At 39.8% G+C, this 12500-nt stretch overlaps 2 protein-coding genes across 2 annotated transcripts in view; one reads left to right on the forward strand and one right to left on the reverse strand.

The window, feature by feature from the left end:
• LOC138038676 (myosin-2 essential light chain-like) overlaps positions 1-7825 on the forward strand; it is a 15403-nt gene extending 7578 nt beyond the window's left edge. The window contains exons 3-5 of the mRNA XM_068884671.1: positions 6169-6336; positions 7072-7149; positions 7705-7825. Coding sequence (XP_068740772.1) covers positions 6169-6336; positions 7072-7149; positions 7705-7733 — 275 coding nt within the window. The 3' untranslated portion in view covers positions 7734-7825. The remainder of the gene's footprint in view (positions 1-6168; positions 6337-7071; positions 7150-7704) is intronic.
• The window catches only part of LOC138038654 (checkpoint protein HUS1-like), a 6229-nt gene continuing 1356 nt past the window's right edge, over positions 7628-12500 (reverse strand). Inside the window, exons 3-8 of the mRNA XM_068884652.1 lie at positions 11846-12019; positions 11611-11718; positions 10844-10918; positions 9318-9417; positions 8774-8896; positions 7628-8302 (exon numbers count right to left, since the gene is read on the reverse strand). Of these exons, the coding sequence (XP_068740753.1) occupies positions 8217-8302; positions 8774-8896; positions 9318-9417; positions 10844-10918; positions 11611-11718; positions 11846-12019 (666 nt within the window). The 3' untranslated portion in view covers positions 7628-8216. The remainder of the gene's footprint in view (positions 8303-8773; positions 8897-9317; positions 9418-10843; positions 10919-11610; positions 11719-11845; positions 12020-12500) is intronic.

Below are 12500 nucleotides of genomic sequence, written 5' to 3' on the forward strand. Positions count from 1 at the left end.
GACTTTGTTTCCAATATTTGGCTTAGAAGGGCTGACCCACATCACTTTGGGTATGCAAAGTGTACCAACCAGTATATCCCATCATATATCAACACTGACAGCTTTTGCTTTTGTGGGTATCCAAAGGACCCCAATGCAGAGAAGTGCAAGTTTTGCTCCTCTCTTATCTACAAAGAAATAGTCAAAACAGCAGATTTAGGAGAGTTGTCTAAAGGTTTACAAGCTCTTTTAGTGTTTCAGCAGTAGTACCTATATGAACATTGTACAAGAGTACAGCAACAGGGGAAACCTCTGCTACGACTAGATTTGTAGTGCTATTGTGCAAAAGTGCGAATCAGGGGGGGGGGGGGGGTGTTAATTTTAACCATTGCAAAACATACTTCCACTGCAAAATCAGGTTCTGGAAATGTGATCTACAGTTAATGGTGTGAAAAGGGTCTAAGGCACAAGACTTGAAATGATATGAATACTGGTGCAAGTCTCAGTTTGCCCTAATGTTTCCAGACTTGAAGGTAGTACTTTTCTTACTAAGTTGGTACTTGTAGCAACATTTTACCTGTTTTATAGTGGTTGCTGAATTAAGTGCAGCTTCACCATAACAAATGATTTATTTTGATTCAACAATGTTATATAAGAACTTTCAATCTGTTTTTCACATGATAGGATTGTGAACATTTGTTACTAATAAATCTTGTGACATGTTACAAAGATGTGTGAAACTTGATTGTTTTTCAAATCAACAACATATAATCTCAAATACCTGTGTTTTCATATGTAGCTCCTGTTATCAATGCACATGCAGACAAACAACTATAGTCAAGAGAGCTGCCCTTGATTTGACACTTTACTACGGGCATTTGAAAATAACAGGCAACACCGCTGACCATATACATACACCTCCCATAGGTCATTCACCTAAACTGTGATAATTTGCAATATGTTTAATGCATATACATAACATATATAACAAGTTTATAACAACATACCATCCATCCAGGCCACCCTCAGAGAACACTCCAGTATCTCCTTAATATGAATAGAGGTATTAAATACTTACCAGAAAACAAGGGATCAGAGTTGACAAATTTTGAAACTTTTGCTACTGTCTCCCTAATTCAGGTTTGACTATACAGTCAATGTAAGTTCCATAAACATATAATAAAATATCAACATAATTTGCATAGATTGCCTAGAGAGTAAACTGTGGGACACCCAATCTGTTGTAATGCCCATATCTTGCTGTGAACCTCATAATCTCTAAATTTTTCGAATAATGCCATATGGCAGGGTGACCTTGGTTAATGATTACCATGCTGTAAGAATCATCCTTTTCTATTTTACACATGATTTCAGTTACTAAATGGAATTTTTTGTACTTGTTGGCAAATTCCAGCAGGAAGTCCCTCAAAGAAGCTCCAACGTGGAACTGAATTTCTTCCACGTGTTTACTATTTTTCACCAACAATCCTCCGCCCTAATTTCGAAGCGCAGCAGCCTTGAAACACGCAAAAACTTCTAATGGCACGTGTCGCTGAAATTTTACTGTCCAAGGAGATGAACCATTGGGTCTTGGTCTTAGTCTCCGTAAAATTGCTTTATTCCAGTGCACCACTGATCTTGATAACATTCGCGAAGGCTGTGCGAGATGATACTTGTAAGCATTTTCGGGTTGAAAAGTGTGTTTTTTAACGATTGCCCTAGTCAGCTGCATTAGTTCATCACCAATCTTTACATTCATCTCCTTCTCAGAACGTCGAGATGTTCTAATAATCTCTTCTACCACACTGTGAACTTTGACAACATAAGACGCCATTTTGAAATTTACCAGACTCTTTGAGCGTTGAACCGCTGAAATTTATATCGCAGACAAAACTGCCGAAATGATCAGAAATAGCAACACGCTAGCTCGGCGTGAAAGAAAGAAAGAAAGAATGATTTGATAAGTGAGTGAGTGCGTGAGTGAGAGGGAGTGAATTCAGGGCCACACAGGGCCAGCATATGCAAATTAGTCAGACACTTTTGTAGTACGAGGCACGTAACAATAAAAGCTTTTGATATTCAGTGACATGGAAATAATCAAAGTAAGTGGCCCTGTATTCTATAGTTTAGCCAGGAACCATATATACAGACAACAAAGGAACGTAACAAAAAGAAAAGGGAGATAAAACAAAACATTTAACTGAATAAAGTATACCGATATGATGATATGATCTGATTCGCGTTAATCGGCTTAACTGGACACTCGAGGGAACGGAAGAAGATGTAAATCTCTTATTGAGCATTCGATAAGATAACATTCCAAGCCACAGACATAGAGGTATGCCTTGATGTGTTCCTATCACGAAACTTTAACTTTGATCGGACACAATCTTCATTCCTTTCAAAAAGCATTAGCTCCAAACTTAACGTTCTATCGGACAACTGAGTTCTGCTGAACTTTTGTTAGTTAATGATGCTTGAGGTACAGGTGTAACTTGGCTGATTTTGGGGTCACAGTAAAGCTGAGAATGGCGATTATTGGGATCCTCTTTCGCAAATGTCAGTTGTAGGTCTGTAACGAACTTATAGGAGCACGGTCACGATCCGGTCATGCGCATTGTATTGGGTTTAAGTTTCGCACTGTCCGCCATATTGGATTCTTTGGTGCTCATTGACCCTATTCCGGAATAAGAATACGTGGAGTAATGATTTAAAACACCATGTGTGGCGTTTTGCAGCAACAAGGATAACAAACAATGAAATGATATATGAAATGGATCATATATGAACTGCGGATATGAAATCAAGTTAAGCTATGATCCTCACAGTTATGCAATTGTAAAAATTGCGTTCATTCCCAACGTCAGTTGCTTCATAGCTCAGTTAGTTAGAGCGTCGCACCGGTATCGCGAGGTCACAGGTTCAAACTCCGTTGAAGTCATGAATTTTTCACGCTTCTTTACGCAATAGCCCTTTTTACGGTTGGTTTTTCTCATTTGCATTACAATATAATGTAGCATGTATGTGAGGCAATTTCGGGCTATTTTGTAGTTTCAACCCGAAAATGCCTCGCATCCACGTTAGATTACATTGTAATGCAAATGAGAAAAACTAACCGTGAAAAGGGCTATTGTAAAAATTGCGTTCATAACTGCGAGGATCATAGCTTCACTTGAAGGATAATAAAGCTATGTTTAAAATAGCATTTTAGCAGATGTTTGATAATATTAACGTGAATCTCCGCGCAAGAACGAAGGATATCTAATTTCTATTCCATGTATTCCTATTCCGAAATACGGTCAATCGAATACGCCCTAAAATTCAGTCCAGAACAAAAGACATCATTTCGAGGCTCTGGGGAATAAATATATGGGTTTTTTCTCAGAGCCTCGAGATGATGCCTTTTGTTTTGGGATTCTAAGGAAATATGGGATCGGAATTCGGGATTGCGTTTATGGACTGGACGCGGGATTTAGCGTTATTACAAAGCGGGATGCGGGAAATTGTCACTTTGAAGCTCCGCAATCCGGGATTTCTGACGGCCAAAAATTTAAAATAAACTTAATATTCCCCGTCGGCAACGACGAAAACGACCAGAAATTTAAGGGTACGGGAGTGAGTGAGTGAGTGAGTGAGTGAGTCCTACATACTCACTAGCACGTGTTTTAGCCTTTCAGTCTTACGAGTATATCTTTGATTGACCGCCCTCTTTTGTAACATACGAGGGGCGGGTTTTTGTAGATTTCTTTGAGCAGTGGTTGTCGTACTATTAAATGCCAGTCATTCATGAGGATTCAGTTGTTTGAAGCTTGTCACTGCTGGGTGGTCATTTTATTCACTTGTTTGAAGCTTGTCACTGCTGGGTGGTCATTTGTGTAACGAAAGGCAAGATTCGTTTGCTCTCCTGTGGCTTTTTCAAATTTTGGATGGGCTCTTCAAATATTTTTTTAGAAGAGTTTGTTCTGAGAAGTCTCTGAGCCTTGCTGTTGAGGAAGCCGTTTTTGACTCCTGGTGTGTGGCGCGAGAAGAAGTGCGTGTATTGAAGTGTTCAGTAGGGTTGAAGTGCGTGCGCACTTCAAGTTCCTCTAGAACCTTTCACCAATGTAAATGTTTTGTATCCAGAAATTTCTTTTCAATATCTGAAATATCAGCCATGAATTTAATTGTGGGGTGACGTTCAATGAACGACATCATTTCGGTTTCACTGAAACTGTGATTGCGAATACTACAATTAAGGTCGATAGACCCTTCTCAAAATGGCGGCAACAGATTTGAATGAGTTATGAATTAAAAACTGATACCAGAAATAGAAAGAGCACCTTTGTTTTAGTAGCCCTGCAAAGTTTCAGCGTATTAGGGTGTTATATCATCTGAGAAAATGTAAGTTGAAATTCGACAACTTAACAGACGTTTGTATGACTGGGGGTATACGCCCTACCTCCAAATCATACAAACGTCTGTAAGTTTTTCATTTTCCAACTTACATTTTCTCAGCTGATATTTCACTTGATATGCCGAAACTTTGCCGGGTTACTAAAGTAAAGATTCTCTTTCTATTTCTGGTATTAGTTTTTAATTTTAACTTACTTGAATTTTCGGCCGCCATTTTGAAGAAGGGTCTACTGGATCATGAAGGTTGGTGGAAAAGACCAACAAAGCGTATTCTAAATCATCTGTAGTTGTAATAGGCTGAGTTCGATATATGAATATATTCAGGCGTGGCTACGAGGCTTTAGGCTTTAGGCGTAACCGGACATTTTTGAATCCCCAACTTTTTCTTTCCGGATATCCGTCCACGCGTATCCGGCGAATTCTCTGGTGAATCCGAAACTTTTTGAATACGCACTCGAGAGTGGATAATTTTTAATCCGCTATGAATCCCTACCGAGTTTCTTACCGTGAAATTAGTTCTCAAGATGGCTGCCGAGGGCTTCATGGCGCATGCTCTGTTACCTCTGTTTCCTTGAGGAGTCCCGAGTACTAGAGTGAATCCGGATGCGTTTCGGATACGTGTGGACGGGAAAATTCGATTTGAAAACGCTACGTGCTAACATGCTATTTTAAACACATCTTTATTATCCTTGTATCTTCAAAACGCTAGACATACCGTTTTAAATCATCAATCCAAGTATTCTTATTCCGGAATAGGGTCAATCGAACTCACCCTTAATGTCACCATCACAACAAAACGCGCCTTCATTTTTCCCATATGACCAGTACTAGCGAATCACGTGAGGTTCCCAGTTCTAATTTCCAATTTTCAGTTTTCGGATAATTTTGATCCAAAATTACGGTTTATGGTAAAACTAAGGGTATATAGATTGTATCTGGTTTGTAATCTAGCATTTATTATGTAATTGTACATGCACTTATGATTTGGCAATCACTGTGTCATTGTATATGTTCTTCACGCGATAGGAATACCTCGAGATAAGGTGATTTTCATTTGAATGTCGAAAACGAAAACAAAATACGTAAAATAGTCGAAGGGCCCAATCACAATTCGATGCAAATACACTAAACTTGCCCCAAGAGCGGGAAAATTCAAGGAGTACCAATCACATTTGACTCTCAACCTTATTAACACGTCCTCGTTAAAAAGGATAGTTGACAAAATCTCAGTAGTGTAGCAGCTCTCGTAATCTGCTATTGATTGCTATTGTAAGTAGCTTCTATTGTTTTTAAGTCCAAGTCGTTGTTTCAAATGTTTTGTCTTTTGTTTTTTGGCTACGGTAGCAAGACAATCACATTATACGTTACAAGTGCTGCTGCATCACCCCAAATGTTACGTTTTTAAAGTATGCTTTTAAAAATACTCCAGATCTGTGGCAAAAGCTCCAAAACGTCGTTTTTCAACCGAAAGTCCCAATTTTTCTATCGTGTAGGTTCAGAATGCATCGATTACAACCGCTCTCCTCATTGGCAGAGAGAACAACAGTAACAAAAACAAAACTTTTAAAGAATGGAGCCTAACTATAAATACAAGATAGCCGTATTCAATTAGAGGCCGTGTGATATCTGTTCGTGTACTCAGTTCCATAAGGGTTGGGGATTTACATCAGTGTGTCCTCGTACGTGCTAGTATCGTGTAGCTAGTATCTCCGAGCATTTACCCCCCCCCCCTCCCCCCCGGTGCGAGGTCATTAGTCGCACTACAACCTAAGCTCTAATTGTTATGTTGCTTTTCAGGTGACCGGCGCGTGTCGTTTGAAGAGTTCTTGTCAATTTTCGTGAGGGAGAAAAAGAACGCTAGGAACGTGTCGGCTCAACAGTTCATTGACACGCTGGGCGTGTTTGACAAGGACAACGCTGGCAGGGTTTCATCCGGCGAATTACGCCATGTGTTAACGGCGTTGGGTGAGTTTGGCTACATCTGCTCGATCAATTTCTCGCTTTCAGATTCCCTTCAAGACCATTTCACGTCAGAAGTGAAGAGAACAGATAGGATTACAACTACGCGCGTTCCTCCTAAATGGCAAACGTCACGCTAAAATTTTGTCATTGCCGAGCAAGTCCTTGTCTATGGCTTGCCCAAGGAAAAAAACCGGTTCCCGTTTGTTCATCGAAGTTAAGTCCTGTTAGACGAGGTTAATACCTGAATAGATTACCATTGCATGGGGAATGCCCCGTGCCGTACACTCTGGGGTGTCCGGCATGCGTATTGGTCATGAACTATGCCTCATACAACCGCGATAGCTAGTGGGCTGAGTTAGAGTAACCACAACCTGGCTTGAGGGTTTTCTCCGGGTATTCCGGTTTTCCTCCCTCATCAAAATCGGCTCACGGCTTCCAGAAGCGTATAAAGCATGCTTTCGGCCCAATGACGTGATCTGCGCCCTTCGCAATTCTGTCCACAAGACTGAAGGAAACGATCATTTAGCACAGCTTATCTATTCTTTTCTTAAAAGAGGGAGATAAGGGAATGAATTTTCATTGCACTTGAAACCGAAGAATGTAACTTTCACCTGTATGTAATTCATTAACAAAGTCTAATGCACACATGTGGCCAAAGGTTCTTTCAGCGCTTTTTGCCAGCCCTGTTATTTCAAAAGCCATTTGGCGGCTCGACTCTGTTTATCCCTCTTTTTGCAGGCAATAAGCTCAGAGATTACCAGGTTGACGAGTTGTTTAATGATGTTGGGGAACAAGCCGGATTTATAAACACTGCAGGCAAGTTTGTGATTTCCTCGCGACAGCCTTGTTTCTTTTTCTCCACCCTTTGGCTTTCCCGAACACCGCCCCCCCCCCCCCCCTCCCTTCTAGAACCCAAGCGGGCATTTCTGACACCGAAGCGAGGCTTGGTGGTCATTGACCAGATGAATTTTATTTGCCTAAAAACTTATGGAAGAATGAGCACATGACGTCGCTTCGAAGGAAACAAATTCCATCCGGATGAAAGAATTCAAGAACTTCCGGATACAACGGAGAATACTGAAGCGAAGATTTATGTTACGTACAAGAAAAACTGTTTGGGGAACGGTGTCGAGATTGCAGTCACGTTATTCAGGAGGTTACTTGGGAAATGAATAGAACAAGGGTTTTTGGAGTGCGTTCCCTAAAAAAATTTCACACGACTTGAAATTGAGCTGTAATAACTTCATCTAGCCACACAGGAACCTCACTGCGCCAAACCTTAAGTCTCCATGAGTTTAACCAGAAGTGTTCTTCTTTGTCGAACACATTTAATCACGGATTTTTTTTCTCTTATGTCTTCTCTTTTCACAGATTTTGTCAACATGGTTATGTCAAACTAGGCATACACGCACGTGTCACTGTGAAGTAAAGGTTCACGACATGTATCAGTAGTTGTTCTGGCTCAAAATGAAAATAAAGAAAGAGCATGGAAGAACTGCGTACTTTCATTTTATCAACATATAAGCGTTCTGTTCTATTGCATGCCTCAAAGAGTATCCGAGTTGAGCGTCGATCCAAAGTGCATGGTGTGCACCCTTAGAAGTCCTAAGAAAAAGTCTTAAATTTTATGGGCAGGAGGGCTATCGACCTGCAGGGTGCATCGGTATACGAAAAATCGAACGTCTCCTCTCATTGAACCAAGCCGAGGTCTTCTTCCTGGAGGCCAACGATGATTTTTAAATAGAACAAAAGACAAGATTTACCAATGATCAGTGAAGTTTTAAATCTGTCTCCTGGCCTTTCTTGAGAAGAATGGTGTTTTCAGCAGGCGGTCCATGTAATCTAGTTTCGCATCAAAACCGCGTAGGCCAAAAAGTCCAACATCATAAAGAAACAGCAGGAATAACGTACTGAAGCGATAAATCGTCATGAAGCAATAGAAACTGCACAGCTTTCCCATGTACAATGTCTAACAGAGATAAAAATCAAGCGATACAAAGAAAATCTTGCACTAATTTGATCTCACTACAGTTGAGCCTGGGACCACGTTGTGGAACGAAAAGGAACGTGGCTCGCCAACTTTTTGGTTTTTCGCCACGTTCCTTTTCGCTCCCTAACCCTAACTTCGGAGCCTGGTCCCAGGCTATACAGACTGGAACCGCTCAAACACGGCTGCGTCTCCAAATAGGTAAGTGCTTAGTGACTCCTGGGTAGATCCAGTCCTTTGTGGAAGCAAACGGACAAAATTGTAAGTTCATCCGCTGTTAGCCCCAAAAAGGACTGGAGCTACCCGGAAATCACCAAGGACTCATCATTAGGACAGCAGGCCATTTGTGGCTGCAAGCCGTCTTTGAGTTCGAATCTGCGGTAAGAAACCGCAAGGAATGGCTAGGAAAAAACCATAGGAAAATATTGTTTACAGTACCACCAAAATACTTACTGCAAATGACTTTGCTCGGATTAACTTGCTGACCATGAAGAAAAGTAGCAAGCTTCTTGATATCCACTCTGGCCTCTGCCATCTTGTCAGGGTCACGGTTGTGATTTTGAGACAAATCGCCTTCTGTGAATTTAAAGAGAATAAACTGTAATAATCACAGTGACGACTGCTCTAACGCAAAAGACAGTAGGCGTCACATGGCTAACGCAGGTACAAGCCCAATCTCGTTCCCAGGCCTTTTCTCCGCCGAGGGAAAAGCCCTGGGAACGAGATTGATTCAAGCCTACCCAGCGAATATCATTTTCGGTGAAGAGAAACACCACTTCACCACTTCCTTGACAAATTTCAGTTTTAAGTGATTCACTCCCGGAACCGGTAGCCAAATTCCCCTGGATTCCCTTTGGGTCCACACGTGCAGTAAAACTACTTTTCCTCTTTTAACCAATAACATTCTTGTTTTGTAGAAATGTCGTTGACTTTGCACCAGGAACGGCATAAAGACCCTTTAACATATTACCCAAACTACAAGATATTTTGTTATTACCCCATGTCGGCGTGTCCAAATGCTTGAAATGGGTTGTGACAGTCACGGAGTCTGTGTCTATTCTTAGAGTCATGTAGCCATTCTTATTGGCTGAGAGAACCTGCCAATGGAAAAATTGATCAGTTAAGATGAAATGAAAAAATTCCAGGAAACTTCTAGATTCTTTAACTTTTTGATGAGGTGGCTTAGGCCGTTTCAAACGTCGAACTTAACTTGTGCCGAATCTAATGCAAATGAACGAAAACAATAGACTTTTGCATTAGGTTCGGCACATGTAAAGTTCAACGTTTGAAACGAGCCTAAGCGTACCAAATGACCGTCCAAACGGACATTTGAGGTCTAAACGGACTTTTTGCTCAGCTTTTTGATTGACTTAGCAACTAGCTTAATTAATGTGCTACTAGTCAGATGTTAAGCAAACACACTTTCAAAATCTGAAGGGAAAAAAAGAAAGTGATTTTTTTAAAATCATAGTACAGTGTAGCACTTTAAATTTAATTTTCTATTGTTCTCAGAGCTGACAGAATTTTGTCGTCTGCAATTTTCAAGATTTTTTTTATCGTGACATGTTTTGTTGGAATGTTTCATCGCAATGTTCACGGCAAAACGACTTTTTAAGAGCCCCTTTTCACTTTTAAGGACCTGCCATTGATGAACGATAATGTATTAGTGCTTTCTAAAAGTGACAAAAATATGTCCCTTGCTGAAAGATCTGTCAAGCAATACTCCTTCCCTCGTTTTCTCTTCCCTTTACGAAAACAAAAAATGTTCATCTCTCTAGTACGAGTATCAGTCACTTTCTACGATTATCCGCGGCATCCCCTCAAATAGACTTCTTTGCAAATACGACGGCCATTTTGATTTCTATTGAGTTTCAAAAGCTATTATGGGGTGTCCAGGGGGCAAATTAATGAGAATTCCATGTTGTCTTTCGAAACAGTAGAAATCAAAATGGCCGCCGTAGCTGCAAAAATATCTTTAACCGTTCCCCTCAATAGTTATAGACTTCTACTCTGCCTAACAAAAGATGAATTTACTTGTCAACAGGGACCGGGTGAGGTGTGAAACTGTTAACAAGTTCTAAGTGCACTCAAAAGTTAGATCCCCCCCCCCCCCCCCCTTCCCCCTCTAACCCTTTTGGTCCTAAGGTTGTGAAACTTAGATTTTACCTTATATTTTCCTCGTCGCTGGGCTCAGAGATGACCTTTCAATGAACACTCTATTGCAATAGAGAATTGCACCTCAAGAAAACATTTTAAAGAACTCGGAAGGGGGGGGGAAGGCAACAGGGGTTGCTTTCAAAGGAACTCCGTCGGATACAAGCCACACAGCTGAGGAAAATGTATATGTAAGGTTACTTTTCGCACAGCGTCTCGTCCCTAACGTTATTAAATCAAACTGTTAAAAGTGTGAAATGTGTGACAAGGCAATCCTCAAAGAGGAAGTATAGGTTGTGTCCCAAACAGCACCGTCAGGCGCTAGAACGTGATTGATTGATTGATTGATTAATTGATTAATCAGCTTACCAAAAAGTTACTGAGGTTCTTCATTCGCTCAGTCACATTTTTAACCACTTTCATGGGTGGCATGTAAATGCTGACCTGAAAAGTCAAAGATCAGGGTTGATGTCATTTAGTGTTAATTTCTGTCAGAATTTAACATATTAGTGTGAAATGTAGTAACAGGCGTGAATGAACCCTTGCATTCTGGTGGTGGCACGTAGTCCTTGTCTGCAAATTTCTACCGAGAATAAATTCTTGTGTCATTGGTTTTGGAGGGAGTTTAGTTCAGTTGGTTTGTTCATGCTTGTGTGCTCACTTGTCGTGTTAGGGTTAGGTTTTGTGTGTAATAAAAGAGAAGACTGACACAACAGTAACGGCCGCCCCCTCCCCTCAAACATCAGAGACGAGCCTCTCTGACTGAATTTTTTTTTAGGAGAGCCAGTGGCTGTACACTGGCTAATACAACAGTTGACATTAGCTGGATACAAAGTTCTGAGTTGTATGATTTTTACTGACGGCAAAGCAGCTTTGCTTTCACTGATCACTTTAAAATTGACAACATCTATAATCGTGGTCAAAAGTTGTTGGGAAGGTTGCACGCATCACTTCACTTCACACCTAATTTGATTATTCTAACTATTGGCAGCCTGTACTGTTTGGGAAATATCAGGCTCTTGTAAACAGATCAAGACATAAACCTGACATACCCTGATGTGACTTACTGCTCTATTTTAAAGACAAACGAAGCAGCATTCAGTTTGAAATTTAGGACAATTGCCTGAGTAACTCACATCGAAATCAGGCATTGCTGGTTCCTCATACTCCTCCCAGTTTCTCTGAGGAATCACCCCAACTGGCACATCATGTATTACACTTCTTGTGTGACTAGTAAGAGATGGCTAAAAGAAAACGTGTACAATTCAAAATTTTTTGAAAGGAAGAAGACTCATTCAAACAGATATTTGCATCAACTAACTGAAAGATCTTTATTATCAATGCTAGTATCTTCCTCCTTCCATCACTCACCAGAGTAATTTCAAAAGTCAAACATGGTGTGTGCTTCTTTGTGAGTTTAATTTTGACAGCCTGAGCATTTAAAGCTGACTTCATTGCTCTTGTCAAGTTATCTGGCATCAACTCAAGATAAATATTATTTGTCTCATCTTTCCCTTCAATGCGATACTCATCAAAGAAATTGCACTGATGGCGAAAAAAAAAGAATCAATACATTAAACAAACCACAAGCATCATGATGAATTCATAATAATTATAGTTATATTAACATTATTAATTATATTATTATTATTATTATTATTATTATTATCATCATCTATAAAGCATCTTTTATATTTTGCATTTTTTATGGAGGTGACCTAATAATACTAATAATAACAAGTAATAATAATAATAATTATTATTATTATAACTTATTATTATTATTATTATTAAAAGTAAAATGAAATAATAATAATAATAATAATAATTATTATTATTATTATTATTATTATTATTATTATTTACTTGAAGTTTTGATAGAATTTTGTCCTAATTGGCTGACTTGTTTGAGCCACCTTGTGTGACAAAGACCTCTAAATAGGCAAGTGAAAAACTCTATTCTTACTTCCATGTCACTAGCTAAGCAAATGAACTTGCCCTTATTGGCAATGATGATGTTAGTTGA

The sequence above is a fragment of the Montipora capricornis genome, chromosome 1, assembly GCF_036669925.1.
Source record: "Montipora capricornis isolate CH-2021 chromosome 1, ASM3666992v2, whole genome shotgun sequence".
Classification (NCBI taxonomy): domain Eukaryota; kingdom Metazoa; phylum Cnidaria; class Anthozoa; order Scleractinia; family Acroporidae; genus Montipora; species Montipora capricornis.